The following is a 22,462-nucleotide window of genomic DNA, read 5'->3' as shown; positions in this document are numbered from 1 at the left end:
AAAAAACGTCAGAAACAGACGTTCTAATTTTGTAACTTGGTAACACAAATTTGACACTTAGCTAGTTGAATATGAAGGATCCAAAAAGGTCTGCGTTGTTCCAATAATTGCTTCGATTTTTAAAAATACCGTATTTGCCCTTTACCCTTAACAAATAGATCTCAATGTCCTCAGTAAATAAATATAAAGGCCTGACCCCTTCAACTTACATAGCGACGCATAAAGGGCTATTATTACCACGAGCGGCACAATGTTGTCATTAACAGCACTTCCCTATTTTCAAAGCCACGGCAAAACACCTCCGAACTATTTCAAGTTTTATGTTCTTTCACTTTTTTTATAAACACAATTCTTGTTTTCTTTGCAATGAACGTTCTGCGTTCGGTTCCTTTTTTCTTTCAATTCTGGATGTAAACCTCCCAGTCACACGATTCATATGGATTCCTGATCAGTAGCCTAATTTTAAGAGGACATAGTTAGGCCCTCACTTCACCGAGAGAGGCACACCTGTCCGACCGGAAGTTGCGATGACGCTACCATCTTTATGTAAACATCCCAAGCACTTCGATTCTCTTTCAGACAGTCTTTTTTTCTTCTCCGTTTCGCCACGATGGTGGCTACAGTCCCGACGCGCTGTTTCCACCGGCCAGTGAGTCTCTATGAGCGTCCCTAACCCCCTAAAGAAACAGGTGTGGGGCAGGGCCGAACCCTCGAGGCCAGCAGGGGAGGCGTCGCGTGGGCCTGCACGGCTGTTTAACTACACGTGGGCCGCGCTGACCCGGACTCTGCGCTCTGGGGCCGCGGGGCTTGGGAGCACGCGCGCGGCCCCGCCGAAGAGACCGGCGGCGGCGCGGGCAGCCCGGCGGGGCGGGGCGAGGCGGGCCCGGCGGAGCAGGGGCCGGGCGTGCGGAGGTAGGACCCGCCGGCGGAGGCGGGCTCTCCGCGGCCGCGGTCGCCGCGCTCTCGGCTCGCCGCGGGCCGGCGCTCCGATCATGTCCTGGTGGCGTGCGGCGCTGTCGGGGACGCGGCTGATCCGGCGCGGGAGCGGCTCCGCGCGCCAGCTCGGCCGGGCGGCCGGAGCTGCGGCCTCCGGGTACGGGGTCGGCGTGGTGCGGAGGCCTCGCGGGGGTCTGGACCAAGCGGTGGGCGCGGGGGCCTCTTCCCCTGGCGCCGGGGTGGGGGGCCCTCGAAAGTGGCGGGAGCTCAGGAAGGGTGGGGGGAGAATGGTGCCCTAAGCGGTTGTGTAGACTGACGGCTCCTGTGACTCTTAGGATGGAAATACCCGAGTCGTGGTCACTTGCCCCCCCCCCCCACCCCCCGCCCTCCCCGCATAATAAATTGGGATTTCAGATAAACAGAATATTTGTTTAGTCTTAGTGTATCCCAAACGTTGCACGAATCATACTTGGACTAAACAGTCACTTGCTCTTTATATGAAGTTCTAATATAATCGAGCGTTCTGCATTTTTATTTGCTAACTAAACCTGGCAAGGCTGCTGCAGGAAGTGAAGGAGCCGCTTCCTTGCTAAATGGCCAAGTGTTTGAGGATTGGGATTGTGACTTAGGCTGATGTCGCCTCTGGCTAGACCGAGGATAGCTTTCCTTGTACTTCCCCAGTGCTGTGGAGGATCCACTGCCTGGGCTGATGCTGTGTCACCCACAGGCCCCCGCCGCTGCTCCAAGGTGGTTCTGCCAGCTGGCATATCTGTGCCTGCCATGGTGCATCCATCCTTCTGTCTTGGAGTCTCTTTCTGCTTACTTGGTGTGGTAACTCCGACCAGTTCTGCAAGACTCCACAAACTTATTTTTTTTTTATTTTTTTTAACGTTTATTTATTTTTGAGACAGAGACATTTCATGAACGGGGGAGGGTCAGAGAGAGAGGGAGACACAGAATCTGAAACAGGCTCCGGGCTCTGAGCTGTCAGCACAGAGCCCCACGTGGGGCTCGAACTCACAGACTGTGAGATCATGACCCGAGCTGAAGTCGGACGCTCAACTGAGCCACCCAGGCACCCCAGACTTCTTATTTTTAATGTTTATTTATTTTGAGAGAGAGAGAGAGAGAGAGAGAGAGAGAGAGAGAGAGAATGAATCCCAAGCAGGCTCCATGTGGTCAGTACAGAGTCCCAGGTGGGTCTCCATCCCATGAACTCTGAGATCATGACTTGAGCCAAAATCAAGAGTCCTACGCTTAACTGACAGAGCCACCCAGGCGCCCCAAGACTCCAGGAACTTTTGATTAACTTTATTGGCTAAGTTGGTGACCCACTTGGGAAGGTGCTAATCACTAATCACGTGGTATTAATTATTTGACTGACAGGTCCTTGGGTGTTTTTTTCCAATGATATGTATTCCTGGAGCATTTAGCATTTTGCCTACTTAGTATCTAGTAGGTGCTCCATAAATGTGTTCTGGCGAGTGGGTACATGAGTACTGAAGTGAAAAGTTGCTTGTGCACTTCTCAGTTGATGTCCTTTTCTTTATTGGGTAATAACTTTTGCCAAGCTTAACCAGAATTGGAGGAGAAAGTTGCTTTCCAGAAACTTATTCTTTTATTTGGGTGGGTAGAGGGTGATATTTCAGATGCATCTCCTAACTCCTCTCACTCCCCAAGGAAACATTCCTGTGAAGGTTCTGTTGAAACTGCTTCAATAGTAAATATTGTAATAGATGTTTTGAGGATGATAATTAGATGTGGGACTAGAGATGAATGGAACTTGTTTTCTTAGTTGATAAACCAGACAGGTTGCTGATTTATTACTTAAAAGCACCTTCTTAGGTCCAGGTCAGTGCTACTTACTGCCCCTGACCCCCTTTTCCCCCCTGGTTTAGGCTCCAGGAACTCAGCCTGCTTTTTTCTTGATTTGCACCCTCTGCTGTCTTCCTAAGTTGGCTGTTGTCTTCCCTAGTTTGCTACTCCTAACCCTTTCCTGAGATAAGTGCACAGGCCCTTTTTGTTTTAAATATTTCCTTGCCAACCATTGGGAAGCAAGGAATAATAGATTGTAAACATTGGGGAGTTCTAATGTTATAATGTTCCCTTGGAGTGGTCTCTGCCTCTAACTTGTAATTACTGAAGGTGATGTTTGCTATAGCATCCTTATTCTAAGTGCATAGGCATGGCTATATAGATCAGTTACTCATCCTCCAAGGATAACATATAAAAATCTATTTTTTTTAAAGTAAGTTCTATGCCTTGATGTGGGGCTGAAACTCACAACCCCAAGATCAAGAAGCACATGCTCTACCGACTGAGCCAGCTAGATGCCCCCAACATTTAAATTTTAACACTCACAGTGAATGAATGAAATGTTTAGAGGGAGATTTTTTTTCTATCAAAACTTGAGTTTTGCAACATAATGGTAAGGAAAATATTTTTTGAAATATTTGAAGCTTCAATTCTTTATCTTACTCTCTTAATCTTTATATAATTTGAGTAATTCTCTTGAAACCTGGATTATTTTATGATTCTTTTGTAAGATTTGTAATTTTACTCTAATTAGTTTGCATCCGGATGCTGGATATGGTTTGGACAATGCAGTAAGGCCTGGCTGATGATGAAAGATAGGTGGATGGGTAAAGGTTTTAGGCATAGGCATAGAGATTTGGTGATACAAAACTAGTCAATTTTTAGTGACTATATTCCTGTTACAATGAATGCCCCTTTTACAAGCTCCCAGCAGCTAGGTTTTGGATAATAAATATCTAGAGGATTCCTGTAATTAGGGAATAATATTAGTAATGTTAAACGTTATTGAACATTTACTGTGATCAAGGCACTGTTCTACTTTTTATCAATTCATTTAATCTTCATAAAACCCTTTGATGCAGGAGTGACTATTATTCCCATTTTACGGATTGGGAAACTTGTAGCTATGGATGTTGTGGTTGAGATACCTTAGTTTCCTTAAACTCTTTGAATCTTTGTAGATTGTCTGTTTCACAGGGTGTGCATGGAGATTTAGCATGTTTTAATAAGAAAATGGGAACTGTATTTTTAAACTAATGGTCAGGTCATAAGATCAGTCTTTAGGACAGTCTGTTTGAAATTTGGTGTTCAGAAATAAGAGTGCACCAGGCTTTAAACACAGTAAATGCGACTTAACCAAATAATTAAGGACATTAGGAGGCTAGTTAGAGAAGCACACAGTCCCTTTTGGTTTTAGTAAACAAATACTTTGTAAACTGATATTTTGTACTAATAATAAGTAAAATTATTTTTTCTGTTTCATAGATTTGGATCTATATCTGCATATCAGGTTTTATTCAAATGGATCTTGTCTGATATATTGTCTTTAATGATATGTTATCTTTAATGTTTAAAGCTACATTGCCTTTTAAAATTCTTTTTAGGATGGGGAACAGCACATCATCATCTTTGGGGACGTCAGCAACTGCTCCTGTGAATCAGATTCAAGTGAGTGATGTGGGAGATGTAGGAAAAAACTTTCCTATGTGGAAAAAGAATTATGTCTTACACATTTAATGTGCTTTTTCAGTATCCGAACTGACATAGTTCAGCAAATGAATTACTAAGTATATATTTTAAAATCTGCTCTCAAAATAATCCATGTGGCAGGAAAAGTTCTAGATCATTTTGGTAGTCACAATTTACGAGATTTATTATTAATAGAGCCTTTACTCCCTCTAAGTTGGATCTGTGAAGTTAGCTCCTCCTTTCCATCAGACCTAACTCAGGTCTACTTTTGATAGCAGTCAAGATGTTTTTAGCTAGGGATCGTGTTTGATTTTGGCCTGGGAAGCTGTTTAACAGCTTTCTTCCCTAACAGAACTTTGTACGCTGTAGTTACTCTATAAATGATCCCCTCAGGAACACCGTGTGCTGCTGTGTACTATTTTCCTCTCTTTCACTGCAAACCCCAGTTAATTTTGCCTCAGAAAACTTCTCTTGTATGTATGTTTTTCTTGCCTTGTAGTCTACATCACATACTCATGTTTATCTTTCTCTGTTCTTCACCACCAACCACCACCACATATAAACATTTCTGCCTTTAATTTATTTGGCTAAAAAACAGCTGATGAATGTAACAGCAATGTTGGAAACCTGTTGTGAGGGAATTGCCTCTTTGAAAAGAATACAAAATCATGAAAACTTAGCAAGGTTGAGCTTGAGAGAAGGTGAGAAGGATCACTCGAGGAACTGTCACCGTTATCTTGGGTTTCAACTCACTTTGGAATCTCTTCACTGTTTTTACTGCGTGTCAGCACCCGGGATGCTCAGCTCTCTCTAAATGACGGTTTCAGTGTGCCTATAACCTCAGGCAGCATGGTGGAGGAAAGAGCACACTGGGTTTGGTGTTGGGACAGGTTGGGTAAAATCCTAGTATTGTTAACTTGTCAGCCTCAATTTTCTCACCTATAACATAGATTCATTAATACATTTCCAGTGTGACTGGCTTTCCCCGAGACAGACTTCTATACTAAATATTATGAATAAGCAGAAGAGAAAGCATAAAAGTAGACCCATTTGCAGATAGCTAGACTGTGCCTTAAAATCCTTCTGACACCAAAGGATGGATGTATCTTTAGAATTACTTTGCCTGGGTACTCTACCCTTTGATTTTTGGCTTTCATCTGGAAGGTGTTGCTTATGACCCACATAAGAACAAGTTAGACAGATGCTTGGGTGCTAGACCTGTCTGTTCAGAATCTCTTGAAGGACCTGGGCATTCAAATATTTAGAGACAAAAAAGAAAACAAATTTCACAGGTGACACAAATGCATAGCAAAGTCTCATGGTCTTTGTGATAAAGGCCTGGAGAGTTGTTTCCAGACCAGGCTGATCTTAGAATCATCTGGGACATTTTTTTTTTAATAGTTTCTTTTTTTTAATTTATTTTCTAAAGTTTATTTATTTTGTGAGAGAGTGAGCAAGAGAGAGCACACATGCACAAGCAGGGGAGAGAATCCCAAGCAGACTCCGCATGGTCAGTGCAGAGAATGATGTGGAGCGTGAACTCACGAACCTTGAGATCATGACTTGAGCCGAAATCAAGAACCACCCAGGCGCCCCTTTTAAAAGTAGTTTCTGACTTCTGCATGAAACCCGTTGAATCAGCATTTCCGGTAGTGGGTTTTCCAGGAACAACAGTGTAAGAAGGCCTTATCAATACTGTAATAAGATTTTTTTTTTGTTTTGTCTTTTTGTTTTTGTTTTTTACTATAAAGATATACAGGAAGGAGTGGAAGTTGAGGGGTAGGTTGTTTTTTTTTGTTTGTTTGTTTTTTAAGCTTATTTGCTTATTTTGAGAGAGAACACAAGCAGAGGAGGGACAGAGAAGGAAGGAGGGACAGAGAAGGAAGGAGAGACAGAATCCCAAGCAGGCTCTGCACCAACAGTGCAGAGCCTGATACTGGGCTTGAACTCATAAACTGTGAGATCATGACCTGAGCCAAGATCAAGAGTCGGCTGCTTAACTGACTGAGCCACCCAGGTGCCCCAAAGCCTTACATTTTAAAGAGAAATCATGTGTCAGTCCTCAGCATTAAAAGTTAAAAACGGTAAGGAGTTAACTTCTGAATACCTACTGAGTATTTAAGAGGCAAGGTAACAGAGTTTAAGTGCCTGGACTGTAGAATTATACTTGCCTGGATTCAAATCCCAGCTTTCCAACTCTTATTAGATGAGGACTATGAGTAAGTCACTTAGTTTCCTCTGTGTCTCACTTTCCCCATCCATAAAGTAGAGATAATAACTGGACCTTATCTCAGGATTATAATGAGGCTTAAATGAGCTAGTAAAGGTTAGGTTAGCTAGTAAAGGCACACAGACATGTTTGCTGGATATGAATGTGCTGTGATTATTGTTATCACTCCATGCCAGCTTTCCATCTGTTACATCCTTTTGACCTAAAAACATCCCTTGGAAATGAATAATATTCTCAATATACAGATAAGAAAATAGATGATGGGGCTTAGTTTGAGCACTGTGTCATGAGACTCCAGAATCCATACCCTTTCCACTATAATCATGATTTCTTTCCAGGAGTTAATGCCTAGAATTAAAATAATTATTTTGTTTGTTTGTTTGACTTCAGGAAACAATTTCTGATAATTGTGTGGTGATTTTCTCAAAAACATCTTGTTCTTACTGTACGATGGCGAAAAAACTTTTCCATGACATGAATGTTAACTATAAAGTGGTGGAATTGGACATGCTTGAACATGGAAGTCAATTTCAAGATGCTCTCTACAAAATGACCGGTGAAAGAACCGTGAGTGTATCTTTGGTGGTGCTTTTCCCCCAGATAGGTGGTGACTTGGGTCACCTAGAGCCTGGACTGTCGTGTGAGGAAAAGTGGGCCAGGTGTTCACTCATCCTCTAAGAATTTTGTGTTGATAAAGAAATGGCAGATCTGGGAACAAGATTCAGAGACTGGATACAGCAGAGTTCATTCATTTTATTTTTATTCTTGGCGTGGTGTGTGTGTGTGTGTGTGTGTGAGTGTGTGTGTTTTGACTGGAAGAGTGGGGTGATAGTGTTGTCATGAGTGTTTGTGAATCCTTAAGGTCCTCCTGGAGCTCCTAAGATGAAATCCTTCCTCCCTTTACTTGAACAGTACAGACCAGGGGTCAGTCTTCAGGTACTGTGCTAATAGGAGTGCTTTAGTTCTTCATGTTTTTAGATTCCTGAAATTTGTCCAGTAATATGCATTTTTTTCAGTGAAATGCATTGTCAGGAAAATATACAATGTTGCCATTTCCCTTTTTGTTTCTGTTTGCATGGAAGATGTTTAATAGCATATCTTCCCTTTTAGTAAACAAAGAACCACCTACGAAAGAACCACCTAAACGTATAAACAATAACTATAGACTATTATTTTACCTTTTATATGCCATAGCAATTAGAAGGAGGGACTTAAGTGTCAGATTGCCCTAGATTTAAATCTTAGCTCTGTCATTTACTATCATTGTGACTTTGGACAAGTTCCTGTGCCTCATTTCCCTCCAAAATAAGGCTAAAAATAGTACCTACCTCAAGGGTTGTGAAGATTTAAGTACATACTTTGTGAAAGAGGGTAGTCTGACATCTGGTGTATAAAACTACCTAGAGTGTGAGGGTCTATTATTATGTGAAATGGTCTTATACTTCTAACAAGAGAGTGATTACCTAATCTTTTGTTTATCCAACAGGTACCAAGAATATTTGTCAATGGAACTTTTATTGGAGGTGCAACTGACACTCATAGGCTTCACAAAGAAGGGAAACTGCTTCCACTAGTTCATCAGTGTTATTTAAAAAAAAGTAAGAGGAAAGAGTTTCAGTGATGTAGGTGCTCATAATGTTGCTAGTAAAATGTTAGTGATTTAAAATGATCATGCCTGATAATGCCTTTTAAATGTTTGAGGATGTTTTAAAAATGTAAATTATCTTTATGGGAAAGTTCTAAAACTAATGAGCAATAAATTCCTGTGGAAATCTCTTCTTCCTACTTGCCAATTCTTGAGCAAAGGGGATGATATTTAAAACTAAAGGGAGTTGTATCAAAAGATGAGGAGAGAATGTATTTTATTAGGAATTTAAATATGGGGGCACCTTGGTGGCTCAGTTGGTTAAGTGTCTGACTCTTGATGTCAGCTCAGGTCTTTATGTCAGGGTCATGGGTTCAAGCCCCGTGTTAGGCTCCACTCCAGATGTGGAGCCTACTTAAAAAAAAAAAAAAAAGCCTTTAGGAATTTATATATGAATTTTACAACCAAGAGCTAGAAGCTAAGCATTTGGGATTCTTTATTCTGTGTAGTATTCAGAAGGAGTTAATTCCTTACCTTTTATGGCTTTCAGTGGTGAGGACTGGTTTGTAATTTTTCTCTTTAAAATGTAAGGTTCTCCCAGTTATGGTTGTCAGCTCAGTAGGGATATCCTTGTACTATATTGAGACAAACCTTCACACTTTGTACTTCTAGGGTAAGAGAAATATATTAAATTTGTCAGATGGAATGAAGTTTATTTCAGAGAAACCAAATTACTCCTTTAATGACTTAGTAGTTCCAGGGAACAGAACTGTACCTAAGGGGAAGAAATTATAAGGAGGAAGACTTCAGCATTTTATGAAAATGAACTTTTGAAATAGTTCAGAAATGTACTTGAGATTTATTGTAAGGTGGAAAGTTCTGCTTTCCAAACTGTGTCAAAAGGGTGTTGGAAATGTTCCATAAGAGATCAAAGTATTGGGTAGGAGGTTAGACTGTCCCTCTAGTAATTTTTGATGTAGATAGTCTTCGATTCTGTGACTGATTCAAACTATATCTTAGTCATAAGATATATCTTTTGGAAGTCTTATTTTAGAATAAGTAAAAATATTTTGGATACTTTATTAATCACATCCCTGTTTCAAGCTTATCAACAAGAGTTAAAAAAAATTTTTTTTAAATATTTATTTTTGAAAGAGAGCACGAGCAGGAGAGGGGCAAAGAGAGTGGGAGACACAGAATCCGAAGCAGGTTTCAGGCTCTGAGCTGTCAGCACAGTGCCTGACACGGGTCTCAAACTCACGAACCATGAGATCATGACCTGAGCTGAAGTCGGATGCTTAACTGACTGAGGCACTCAGGCGCCCCTCAACAAGAATTTTTTAAGTGCACTTCCTAGGAAGCATTTTCCTGGCTGATCCCACAGAGTCACCAGGGCAGATTGCCAGATGCTGGGAAGAGAAAACAATGCACTGTAAGAGAAGAGTGCTTTTGCTTTCTGGTCTAGCTGGACCAAGGAATCTGGGATAGTTCTGCAGAAGACAGCTGATAGCTTTTTTGGCTATAAGTCATCAATGATGCTTCCTCCATGGACTTATTAAATTGCCATTAGGAGACCTTGATAAAACAAGAATTTGGACTATTTCATTCTCATATGGTAAATTACAACGCTGGAATGGAACAGAGAATGGAATGTCCTTTAGTCCTTTATTCTGCATTACGTCATGAGAAATTTTACATCTGCTATGTTGTAAAATTTTTGTTAGAGAGTAGAGAAAATATACTTGTTACCTGTGTGTTATTGTAATTTATAATAGGAAATATGTATTTGGTCTTAATCCAATTCCTGGCATACAGCCCATGAAACCCTTGGAATTTGCTGTGATGAGAGCCATAAAGGGGTTATGTTAATGAGAAGACTTTTGGGAACGCCCGTAAGGATGGGGTCTGGTTGCCAGGAGAACCAACCCTGTGATTACAATGTAGGAACTTTCCTACACTTGTAGGAGAGGGAGAGGAACTGGACATTGATTGCCCTCATTGGCAAGTGATTTAACCAATCATGACTATGCGATGAAGCCTCTATAAAAAACCCAAAGGACAGGGTTTGCAGAACTTCCGGGTTGGTGAGCACGTGGACATTCAGGGAGAGTAACGTGCCCAGAAAGAGGACAGAAGCTCCCACCCTTTCCCAGTACCTTGCCCTGTATCTCTTTCACCTGGCTGTTCTTGCTGTGTGCTTTTACTTATTTTATTATTATTTTTTAAATGTTTATTTTTGAGAAGAGTGAGCGGGAGAGGTGCACAAAAGGGGACAGAGGATCTGAAGTGGGCTCCATGTTGACAGCAGAGAGCCTGTTGTGAGGCTTCAACTCATGAACTGTGACATTGTGACGTGAGCCAAAATCGGACGCTCAACTGACTGAGCCACCCAGGCGCCCCCCTTGCTATGTCCTTTTAAAATAGACCAGTAAATGGGGCACCTGGCTGGCTCAGTTAGTTAAATGTCCAACTCTTGGTTTCAGCTCAGGTCATGATCTCACTGTTCATGAGATTGAACCCCGAGTTGGGCTCTGTGCTGCCAGTGCAGAGCCTGCTTGGGATTCTCTCTCCCCCTCTCTCTACCACTTCCCTGCTAGCACGCTGTCTCTCAAATAAACAAAAAAGCCACACCAGTAATCTAGTAAGTAAAATGTTTCTCTGAGTTGTGAACTTTCTAGCAAATCAGTTGTCCCAGGGACTGGGTTCTTGGAACCCCCATCTATAGCTGGTCAGTCAGAATAACAGATGACAACCAATGTCAGGCAGATTGGTATCTGAAGTGGGGGTTTGAGGGGCAGCCTTGGGGACTGAGCAGCTGCCCTGACATGCCAATCCTGTTTGACCAAGACTTTTAGTTTTTTTTCTAGTTTATTTTTTTCAAGGGAGACAGAGACAGCATGAGTGGGTGAGGGGCAGAGAGCGTGGGGACAGAGAATCCCAAGCAGGCTCTTAAGTGTCAGTGTGGAGCCTGACGAGGGGCTCAAACCCTTGAAACTGCAAGAGCACAACCTGAGCCAAAACCAAGAGCAGGACGTTTAACCAACTGAGCCACCCAGGCTCCGCTCCCCCCCTCCCTCCACCCCCTCCAAGACTTTTAGTTTTAACTGAAATGGGCTAGTTAACTGTTAACTAGCAGTTAACAGTGATTATATCTTCTCTTTTCAGAGAACATTATTATTTAAGAATTTTTTTAAGTGTTTATTTTTGAGAGAGAGACGGACAGAGAGACAGAGCACGAGTGGGGGAGGGGCAGAGAGAGATGGAGACAGAATCTGAAGCAGGCTCCAGGCTCTTAGCTGTCAGCACAGAACCCGACACAGGGCTTGAACCTGTAAACCGTGAGATCATGACCTGAGCCGAAATCAGACGTTTGACAGACTGAGCCACCCAGGCACCCCCATCTATTTTTCATGTTACGATATGAAAAATAAACTGTTTGCTGTAGCCTACCAATATTAAAAACATGGGCCATTTGTTTATCATTTTATCACTGATCAATTTATACTTGAATCACCAACATAGCTAGTAGGGAAGCTGGAAAGCTGTTAAGAAAAAAAAGGGGTATTTTGTCTTAATGTATCTGGATTGTTTACTAATATAAAAATTAGCATTTGAACAATATTTTTTAAGTCACGTCTTCTTGATAAGGTTTAATATTGCTAATTACTTCTTAAGTCTAGTTTTCTCATCTGTGAAGACATATATAACTTGCGATCTTTCTTCATATAATGACAGTCATCTTGAAATAGAGAACTATAAAGTCAACAAAAATGTCCAAATTCTTCGTAGGTGCATTCTGATGTAACTTACTCTTTGCATAACCTACAGCTCAGATCTTAGCAGAAGTTTTACGGGAATTCAGAGAAAAAATAAATGTCTGCATTGGCACTAAAACAAACTTTTTGCTGGCATAATTGATTTTTGGTGTTAACATCACTTTTCCCAAAGCTAACTCTGAGTAATTTTTTCACGAAATAAAACTATTTTAAAACTCCTTTAGAATGTGCATTTTGGTTAAATCCAGGGATCTACAAAAGAATCCTCAACCACATGTATCTTAAATATAATTATATACAATTAGAGGCATTATAAAGCCAGCGTTAATTATCAAACTTTAATTTCATCTTATTCAAGTATTATAACATTACTAAGTGCCTTAGCTTTTATAAGACATATTATATAACCTTAAAATTCTTAGTTCGTTGAAGAAATAAAGACAATTATTTGATGTGCATAGAGTTTATTTGGTGTGTCTATCAATTTCTACAATACAGTTGACTAGAAACCGTTCCCGCAGTGTGTGTCTGTACCCCATGTCTAAAATGATGTATTCAGTATGGCATTTTGCAAGGCTAGAAAAGGAGAGAAAGTCAAAATTTCACAGTATTGGTGAAAACTTTTATCATGAAATAAATTTAATTCTTTAGTATTTCATCCATTTTGTATCAGAAAAACAGCAAAATTACATTGTTAGGTATATTATTTACAGTGAAAACTTGGAAGACTCAACAAAGCATCAGTAAGTTTATCAACAGAGCTAAGAACCCTCCCACCCCCCTTTCCAGGGTCCCTTCCTTTGAAATGAAACTTGTATAAATCAAACTTTGTATCCTTAAGCACCAGCTTGACAATTTAAAGTTTTCTTTCAATTTTATAAAATATTCCTGGTTTGAAAGGCAAAGTGAATGTAAAAATGTGAATGTAATTAAACAAATCACTGGCCTGGATACTCTTTATTGCAACAATTGCAATGTTTTACAACTGTATTCACTTCTTTGAATGAATTTGCTTATAGGCTTGAAACAGTATTTGCCTTTTGTTTTCAAAAATTCCCTCAAAAAATTAATCATTTTTGAAACTGTACATCTGTATTTTTCATTCATGGTGTTTAAATATGCAGCTTGGTCCTTGGAGATTATGTTACATAAAGTCCAGCTTCTTGGATAGTTTGTTATACCAAACAATAAAAAACCTTAAACTACCACAAAATATTAGTGATGTTAACAGTCATGTATGTAGAACTTATCAGTGTACCCAGATTATCCTATTAATAGGTGCTTAAACTACTAATGTACAATCAGGTTATGAAACTCAACCGTTAAATTTCCATTCATTATGCAATGAAAGCTCTAAAGACCCTCAGAGTTCCTGTACTTCAGAAACACTAACACTATTAAGGCATTACTTAATGAACAGACCCTATGGAAAGTAACTAATATGCCTGTTGGAGAGCTAGTCATATTTTAAGGCAGTCACAAGATTCATTTTTTTCACTTTAAGGCTCTTACATACTTAAATGTTATTCTATGCAGGCATTATTCTGTGTAATTTAAATAGTAAGTGGTCATTTATGGAAATCAAAGCCTTTATATAAAGCAAATGGACAGTTTCGAACTAGATTATAACACCCTTCCCCCAACCAATTTTTTTTAAAAAGAGGATTTCAATCCCTTTGGAGAATTTCTTCATTATCAGAAGCTGGCAATAAAGTTAGAAAATGTAACTCAAATGCATTACAAAAGCTTTGTTTAGTCATACCAAGACACATTATGTATAGTCCATATTTAAAATAATAGAGCAACAGAAACATTTTTGATTACTATTCATTGTATAATATTTTAAACTTAATTTGGCTGTATATAGATTCTAAAGTTTACATTGCAAATAAAGCCTAATAAGTATTCTAAACATAAGTTTCAATATTCATCAATTTTATGTGGTAATAATACATAAAATAGCAAGGTTTTACCTCATTTACTACCTCAACCATCCAAGTGTTCATTAAGTGAAACCAGCAGAAATGTAGTTAACTTACCATTTGTTTTGTTCAGTTTTCTTACTGAACTTCTAAAAGTACAGAAATCTAAATATATTTTAAAATTAAGTATCAATTGTGTTCATAAAGTTAATATGATACATGGTGGTGCTAAATTAAATAGAAGCAAAGGGAAAAATCTCTTTAGGCTCAGAAACAGCTCTTGTGTATTTCCATTGTATTTACAAAATTCATAATCATTGAAAATAAATGCCTTAATTGTAGTAATAGGATGTTGCAATGTAACTCCTTCAGTTTATTTTTCTACCAATTTCCAATATAATTTGACACTTTCAGGGTTTAGGAAAATGTGTCACATTATAATTTTATTCAAACAGTATGCTTAACTACATTAAATTTCTACATGAAAAAATATTACCATAGAATTTTAAATTAACTTCCTAATTTTTCAAAAGCAAATACACTTACCAATTAAAGAAATGTTAAATGTGAATACAAGTTATTTACAAGATCTTTTATGCTACAAAAGATGTATATATAAGCTCAGTGAAGTACTTAGATGAAAGATTTGAAAGTGATCATTATATGGAAATATGAGCATGGAGATGTGCTCAGAGTATTCAGTTAATTATTTTTCTAAGAGCAAATTAGATCTATAATTGCAAACAATGGCTGAATAATCTTACCCAAAGGCCACAAAATTTCTGCAAACATCTAACACAAAGGATATACAATGTAACTTGATTTGGGGAGAAAACATACTAATCCAATTATTGTTCCTAAAGACCTGCCCATTATTAATTTGAAAAAATATGATCTTAAATCTATATTGAGCAAATGGAGATCTGCAAAAAGATTCATCCCAAACCTAACTATGTGTGATTTTTGTGTCATTCATTTTATTACCCAGGTGAGAGCAGGATGAGAAACAGAGGACACAAATGTGAGAATAAAGTAATTTTAAAAGAAAAAAATGAGGTATAAAAGTAATTTTCCAACAAATAAGATTAGGGAGCAGATAATAGGAAAATACTAAATAAAATCTGTACAGTAAATACAACTAAATTCATAGTGTTATCTTTTTTTTTCTTTCTAATTCTTCCTTGTGTATGTTTACCATGAGCTCGTATGACATTTCTCTAGAGAGGATACTGCCTTAACCAGTCACCCCAAACCTGTGGTATACAAGAAGAGAAATTCATTTTTGGTAACTTACTGTAAGGGCATCACTTTTTAAGACATTTTTCTTTGTGGGTATGAGATCTTTAGGTCAAATACGGCACTTCCAGTAAGTGATCACAGTGATTTCCCTTCAATTACGGTTTAGATGTACTTTTAAAAATGTTCTGCACTGAAATGTCAGATCCTCTGACTCATTCAGGAATTGTGCCTTAAATTTCCAGAACGATCTTATATTATTTCTGCAAAATCTCATAAAATGAGGGGAAAAGCCTGACGAAATTATATTCTATCATTTGTGGATTTACCTGTTAAAAGATTAATCAAATGCTTATTAATAGTTTCTTCACTTAGACTATAAGTTTGTTCTTCTAGGTCTATCCAGGCGGATCTGAGACTCGGAATATGTTCCTTTCTCTTGACCAGAGAATACTGACTTCTTAGTCAACACTCACCTTCACTATAATAAACGTTTTTCTTTCACATTTTCCCATTCAGAACAGGAAATTTGTTAAAATGACAAATTACTGAGCCTACTGAATATTTTTCTAAACATTTGTTCAAAATATGTTAACTCCTGTGAAGAATGCTTTTAATTAAAAAAATTTCTAATTTGTATTGCAAGCCCTCCTCCTAATTTAAACTTCTATATAGATATTAAATAGTTGATTCTTCTAAGATCCAATCATCATCTAGGTTACATTTTAAAGATAACAAAATTGGTAAGTTAAATTGGTTGTCTACATTCACATAGTAAGTTAGATAAAGCAAGAGGTTCTAAAGAGGTAACACTAAATTCCACTCACTGGCATCTTCCTCACTAATGTTCCCATAAAACTAAACTAAATAATATATAATAGTGTTAATGGAATTTTCAGGAGGTTTCAACTAATAAGGAATGGTAGGATTTTAAGATTAGTTTTAGTTTCACTAATTACAACTATATCCTGAAAATATTTACATATTTTCTAGGAAATAAAGTTTAGTTGTTTTTCTTAGGATTGATTTATTTTAAAAGCAACATTTCCATAAATGTTAATGTAGCAATAATCCTAAAAGTAATTCAGAAAATAAAACTTCTTTATCACTTGAGTACATTTTACTCATAATGAGGTAAAGTTTTAAATTTTTTTCTATAGGACTATGTTATATATAGCAACACAAGTTATTAAGACATTAATTGTGCTTGAGAGTTACTATGACCTATAAAAGTATACATGTTCACAATTTGTGTTTCTACTACTAAACCAATCATGTATATACATTATTTCCTAATACCTAAAAAGATAAAAGTCTTGAATAATTTTATGTCACCCATTTTGTAGGGAGATGAATTCTGGAATGGGAATGAAGAGCCCAGACTGCTAGATTTAGTGCTCCAAAGCCATACTCTCTTAGACCTTGGATCCCTAGGCTACAGATAAAAATTAACTTTTAAAAATTTCTAAGGTTTCTTCCAGCTCTAAAACTTCATGATTTGAAAATAAAGTTACCTTCTATAATGGCCTCCTTTATATTTTTTTTCTTCCCTAAATCTTATCCTAATCCAGTTAATTGTATGTATCTAAATATTTCAAAAAAGTGACATCTAATCTTCTCTGATGGACTGAATATTACTGTTAGCTTGTGAACACCTAGAAGCACTATATGACCAGTACATAACTGAAGGAAAGAAACTTTTATGCTTTATTCCAGTTAACATTTCTATTAGGAATAAAGTTAGATCATGTTGTCATTTTTAATTTAAGATCTTGGGTTTACTTTGAAACTCCAAATACTATTATATAATAGGCTCTTTAAACTTTAAATTCAATCTGAACATATATTTTAATGTATCAAATGTAGCTAACACCTTACATCCAATGCTTGGCAGAGTGACACCAGAAGCAAAGTATAGAGGTGGTGGTGGGGTGTGTGCACTACTTTGCTGACCAAAAAAAATCTCAGATAAATCATACTTGCAAACTGCTACCAGCGGAATGGCTACGTAATAGAGCCAGCATTAGTATGTCAAGTAAGTTTGAAAGGGACCATTTTCTTGTCACTTCCAGAGCCCAAATTTCTTATAAAACAGAAGATCTCTTCACAAATTCTAACACTACTAAAGTTTCCCCTTGGTACTCCAAACAAAACCTGTAATTCCTAAGTACACAAAAGGCCATAATTTACATTTACTAGTCTGACTTTCCCATGACAGTGAGAAGAGCATTATAAATCCTCAATAAATCATTATTATGAAAAGTACATAAATATTGAAGTTTTATGTTCTCTTAAACAACCATGATATAATTATGAGCAGAGATATTGGCATTTCAATAGGTTAAACCACCCCAGAAAGAAGGGACATTTGCTTAAGAAAATAATGCACTTTCGTGTAGTGAAAAGGTTTATACACAAATAAAATAGAAAAAAATTTTCTTATAGACTAGAGATAATGTTACTCAAAAGTTGACTTTCAAACCTGAAAGACCTAGCTTGCTTTATTATTTTTTTTATACTATCAAAAAACAATGTTTTGTCACAAATGAATGGACAAAAAGATATGTCACTGACATGTTTACAATTAGGAAATATCTAAAACCCATTTACAATTGGCTAAAAAAATAAAGGTAATTAGAATAATATTTATTTTAAAGGAAAAAGCTAATCTGGTTATAGTTGAGAGTCTAATGGTCATACTTTCAGATTTATGAGTGGGGGAGTTAAATGATTAAAACATTGTATGTCCTTTTCATTTAAGAGTGTGAGAAAAAAGTGTGATTACATGTGGATATGTTACATTTTAGCAAAAATTGTGAAGTCATGCCCTGCTCACACCAATAAAATGCACCAAAACAAACAAAACGTAAACCAGATAGACCCTCACCTGACACAAACTTTATAGTCTCTTCTCAGGGGTCTCCACCATGTTTCTTGTTAATGTTAACAATCCTACAAGTGTAAAAATATCAGAATCAAAGTATCTTTTTCATTGAGTATGAAAGCTGCTATTTATGTGATCTTAGAAAACTCCAAGGAATCTGTAAAACTCACTCATAATTTAATCAAATGTCTTTTTTTTTTTTAAAACCCCTTGGTATAAAAATTTACAGATGAATTTCATATTCCATCACAGTTACATGGTCCAGTGCATTTCAGAGTATTTGGACATTACCAAAGCTGTCCTTTTCCAATGCAAACATTGAAGAAAATTTTAAGCACTTCTCAAACAAGTGACATGATGTGGAACTACTTACACTTTTGGCTCTTACTTCTTTTAACTATAAATGTAATTATTAACCACAGCAAAACTGTTTGACTATTTTATGGTATCTATCAATAAGAAGTTCTCTGTTAGACAGAAGGAGCTACAGTGTATGCTGAAGCTATTTCCCAAGAGCTAGTTTAGTAGACAGAACTTTGGGCTCATCTTATTTTTCCTTCCTTTTTGTTTTTGTTTTTTGGTAACATACGCACATCCTATACTATCATCTTATCATCACTGGATTAAGTAAGATCAGCTGGGAAGTAGCTACATATTTTTAGCGAGATCACTGATGGCAATGGACCTCTTAGATCATGCTGGTGCTTATGGTTAAATCACATCTAATGTGAAATTTCGAATTACATCCAGAGCTCCGGTATCAAAGCCACACATATCCAACATGCCTCTATCATCTGGGTCTGCAATGGTAAAACCATTTGATGTCATTCCACAAACAATCAATTTAGCTGGAATGTCCATTTTCTGTAGGAAGATCAAAATACATATTAAAAAATTGTATGCAAGCAAAAGCAAATAACCTCCAAAGTTAAAACACTTCAAATTCTATCTAGCTTTTCATTACAAAGTCAATCTTTTTTTTTTCTCCATAAAATCTGTTCATCTTTCAGTCAGACTCTGTGATTTCAGAAAAACAAAAAATAAAATTGTGTGAACAATCTGCCTGAAATTCCTGCTTCTGTTCTGTGGGCCAGAGTACATTCCTGAGCAGCCTAGAGACTTTCTACTTATGAAACCTGTCAGGATTACTTGGGGGCATCAGGTATTTTTACCAACATATCAAACAGTGGGGCCAGTGTGTGTGGGTATATGTAAAGAGGTATTTCCTGATGATTAACAATGTTAGATATGATTTTATTATATATATAACATATACATGTCACATGTAAGACCCTGTTCTCTATAGCTATAACTTAAGGTTAAAATAATTGATTTTTGGAGAAAGCCCAACAATCACTGAGTATGCACTATGTCAGAAACTGTAATTAGCTCTTTAAGTAATCTATCTAATTGTTTTAACAACTCTAAAAGGTAAGTAGTACTACTTTTTTTAAAAGTTTATTTATTTTGTGGGGGGAGGGGTAGAGACAGATGGAGAGAGAGAATCCCAAGAAGGCTTCACGCTGTCAGCACTGAGCCTGACGCGGAGCTCGAACCCACAACTATGAGATCATGACCTGAGCCGTAGTCAAGAGTCAGATGCTTAACCGACTGGGCCACCCAGGCACTCTGGTGAGTAGTACTATTAACTACTAAGACCTATACTATAGTAGTAATATACTACTATGACATACATCAGTTAAATAATTTGCTTAGATCCACAATGGGTAAAAGAGACTCAAAACCCAGGCTGCCTTGACTCCAAATTCTCTTCTCTCACTTGTTCTCATACTTATACATCAGAATCCCTAGGAGAGTTTTGTTAAAACACAGTCTGACTCTCCAGTTTCTGATTCAGCAGGTCTCCTATAGGGTCCAGGAATTTGCATTTCTAACAAGATCCCGGGCCAAGCTGCTGGTAGGAAAAACACCTTTTGAGAACTGGAGCTCTTCAGCAATTTGTTTCTTTTTCCACACTAGCCATAATTCAAGTATTCAACAGCCACATGTGACTAGTAGCTACCACAATGGATACTGGAGATAACATTTCCATGATTTCAGAGAGCTCAGTTGGAGAGCACTGATTAGAACAAAGAAGCAACCATAAAACTTAAAACAGAGATTATAGCTTTGCTTTAATTTTATGTCATCCTTTAACAAAACTCACAAATGATACTTTATTTTGATTGTTACCAAAAGCAGTTTAAAGAGGATGTTTTTAGTAATGTATAGAATTGGAATTAGTTGAAATAAATCATGTATGTATAGCCAATACTTTTTATTTCAAGTGCTGCTGCATTCAGAACTGGCGTGTATTCCTATACAAAGCTATAGACTTATCTTTGGTATCAGTTTTTGGAAAAACAGTGAATATTTGAGAACTGTGTCTTATTTTGGGATGAAAGAATACTTAAAATGTTACCTTTCGATACTCCCTCAGAGCAACAGCAGGATGGACACTTCCAGCAAAGGTCTCATTATCAGTGAAGACAATGAAGACATCAGCAGCTGTGTTTGTCATTTGAGCCCAGATCATCGGAAGAGAGCAATCAGTTCCACCTGCTGGGATCTAATGCAAAACAAAAACATGGATTAGAATAAAAGTGCCCTAGTTTCCATACTGAGATGTCTGAAATAATTAAATATTTAAAAATACTATTTTTTACATTATCACTTTACTTAGAGCCAATACACAGACCTTCTCAAAGTGTGTATTTTTATTTTGTGCTCATGAGAAATTGAGATGAAACAATTTGTTCTCATGAATTTACTAGTATCAGTCACGACATCAATATAAGATTATTATATAACACATGTTAAGTAAACTTAATCAAACTGTTCTTTACCTGATTCATAGCCATTAAAACCTGTTGTAATGTCATATCTGTAGTCACTGGACAAGGTACCATTTCATCTGAAAAAGCAACTACATAAGAATCTTTTTCTGTTCGTGTGACAACCTGAAAAATTCAAAGGTGGTAAATTTTAGCAGATTAGGGTAAAACAAATACAGTATCTTGAATTTCTTAAAATTCATCTTTGAAAGCTTTATAAATATACCTACATTACCATATGCATACAGTATACTCAAAACTTTATTTTTAATTATATTTAGATATGAAGTATTTAACTGAAATAAAAATGTGCCAGATAAAATGAAATGACAGAAACAAATGAAAATATAATCCTTGATCATTATCTACCTTCATAGTTTTGTCCCACATTAAACATTTTTTAGGGTGGCAAAAATCCTGAAATGGCCTTAGGGGTCCTCACCATACACATTGCTGCTGCAACTGTGCTAGCGTTGAGCACACTGCCCAAAACTCTTTGGTTCATCGATGCACTGACGTCGACAGCCAGCAAGAAACGCTTTCCAGTAGGCTCCACTGTCTAAAGAAAACCAAAACAAATAATCATGAAAAACAACCATAGAAATTAAAATTAAATTTCTAAAACTCGCATTTACTTATCTTTCACTCAGACTTCTAAGATAACAGGTCTTATTTTTGATTTACCAATTGACAAGTATTTGAAAATGTCTGGCCTTTTTTTTTTTTTCTTTATTTATTTTTGAGAGAGAGCAAGAGGGAGACAGAATCCGGAGCAGGCTGCAGGTTCTGAGCTGTCAGCACAGAGCCTATTGCGGGGCTCGAACTCACAAACTGTGAGATCATGACCTGAGCTGAGATCAAGAGTCAGATGCTTAACCGACTGAGCCACCCAGATGCCCCTAGTTGCTACTATTTTGCTGAATGGCCAGAATATTTTAAAACCAAAAATTTTAACTTATGGCTTTAATGTAGGATTTTCAGTCCTAAAAAAAAAATCACTTCCCATAAAGACAGAAGAGATGCCCTACTGATTAACAGAATGACAGAGGACCAAGTCAAAGGACTTTACAGGAATAAAAAAATTTAAATTTGGTATTTCAAAACTTATCAAAATGATAAGATAATTGGGTATCATCCAAAGGTGAGGAGAAATTCTTAAGCTTACAATGTTAACTGTATATCCACATTTACATGAACTATGGAAAAACACATGAATATCTAATCAAAAATGGTTAAACTATAAGTATCATCTTTAAAATGTGCTTTTATAAAATATATGAAGTCCGAATTGGGTCATTTGTTATGAAATGAAAAGTCAAACCATTACCTTAAATGTTTTATAAAAAGCAGTATCCAGAGCTTTCAAAATTTCTTCATCAGGGAGCCACTTCAGTTTTCCTCTGAGCCCATGACCTGTTTTATAAGTTTCTGATGCAATTAAAACATGAAATGGATGTATGCGAGCCTAGAAACAAAACAGAGACAAAAAGAAAATCAAAAATCAAATGAAAAATACTCATTATGTCTTTAGGTTTTGTTATTGTAGCTAATAAAT

The 22,462-nt window shown here is 37.3% G+C and overlaps 2 protein-coding genes across 11 annotated transcripts in view; one reads left to right on the top strand and one right to left on the bottom strand.

Moving 5' to 3' along the window:
• The first annotated feature begins 498 nt into the window (after positions 1-498).
• GLRX2 (glutaredoxin 2) lies at positions 499-20,728 on the top strand. Of its 7 annotated transcripts, none has more exons than XR_008293287.1 (6): positions 499-649; positions 4,356-4,419; positions 7,061-7,237; positions 8,157-8,268; positions 19,559-19,705; positions 20,514-20,728. XR_008293287.1 is itself a non-coding variant. In XM_053209578.1 (5 exons), exons 1-5 carry the CDS (start codon positions 528-530, stop codon positions 20,558-20,560), a joined length of 522 nt encoding a protein of 173 aa, XP_053065553.1. In that variant the 5' UTR covers positions 504-527; the 3' UTR covers positions 20,561-20,728. The 7 variants fall into 7 exon arrangements, 4 of the variants coding, with proteins under 4 accessions (XP_053065553.1, XP_014932587.3, XP_053065554.1 ...); XR_008293286.1 differs by having other exon boundaries at positions 19,553-19,705; XR_008293288.1 differs by lacking the exon at positions 499-649 and adding an exon at positions 880-1,093 and having other exon boundaries at positions 19,553-19,705.
• Positions 12,632-22,462, bottom strand: part of RO60 (Ro60, Y RNA binding protein) — a 25,942-nt gene continuing 16,111 nt past the window's right edge. For all 4 annotated transcript variants that reach the window (XM_027074947.2, XM_027074948.2, XM_053209575.1 and 1 more), the window contains 5 exons: positions 22,235-22,372; positions 21,350-21,466; positions 20,920-21,033; positions 20,496-20,642; positions 12,632-18,937 (listed from right to left, as the gene is read on the bottom strand). In XM_027074947.2, coding sequence (XP_026930748.1) covers positions 18,785-18,937; positions 20,496-20,642; positions 20,920-21,033; positions 21,350-21,466; positions 22,235-22,372 — 669 coding nt within the window. In that variant the 3' untranslated portion in view covers positions 12,632-18,784. The remainder of the gene's footprint in view (positions 18,938-20,495; positions 20,643-20,919; positions 21,034-21,349; positions 21,467-22,234; positions 22,373-22,462) is intronic.

This window comes from Acinonyx jubatus, chromosome E4, assembly GCF_027475565.1.
Source record: "Acinonyx jubatus isolate Ajub_Pintada_27869175 chromosome E4, VMU_Ajub_asm_v1.0, whole genome shotgun sequence".
NCBI lineage: Eukaryota > Metazoa > Chordata > Mammalia > Carnivora > Felidae > Acinonyx > Acinonyx jubatus.
This window is presented reverse-complemented; position numbering and strand designations above follow the sequence as displayed.

Coding starts and splice junctions, on each gene's coding strand:
- GLRX2 (XM_053209578.1), top strand. CDS start 528: ATGACGCTACCATCTTTATGTAAACATCCCAAGCACTTCGATTCTCTT. Junction 4,420..7,060: donor CTCCTGTGAATCAGATTCAA/GTGAGTGATGTG, acceptor GTTTGACTTCAG/GAAACAATTTCTGATAATTG. Junction 7,238..8,156: donor AAATGACCGGTGAAAGAACC/GTGAGTGTATCT, acceptor TTTATCCAACAG/GTACCAAGAATATTTGTCAA.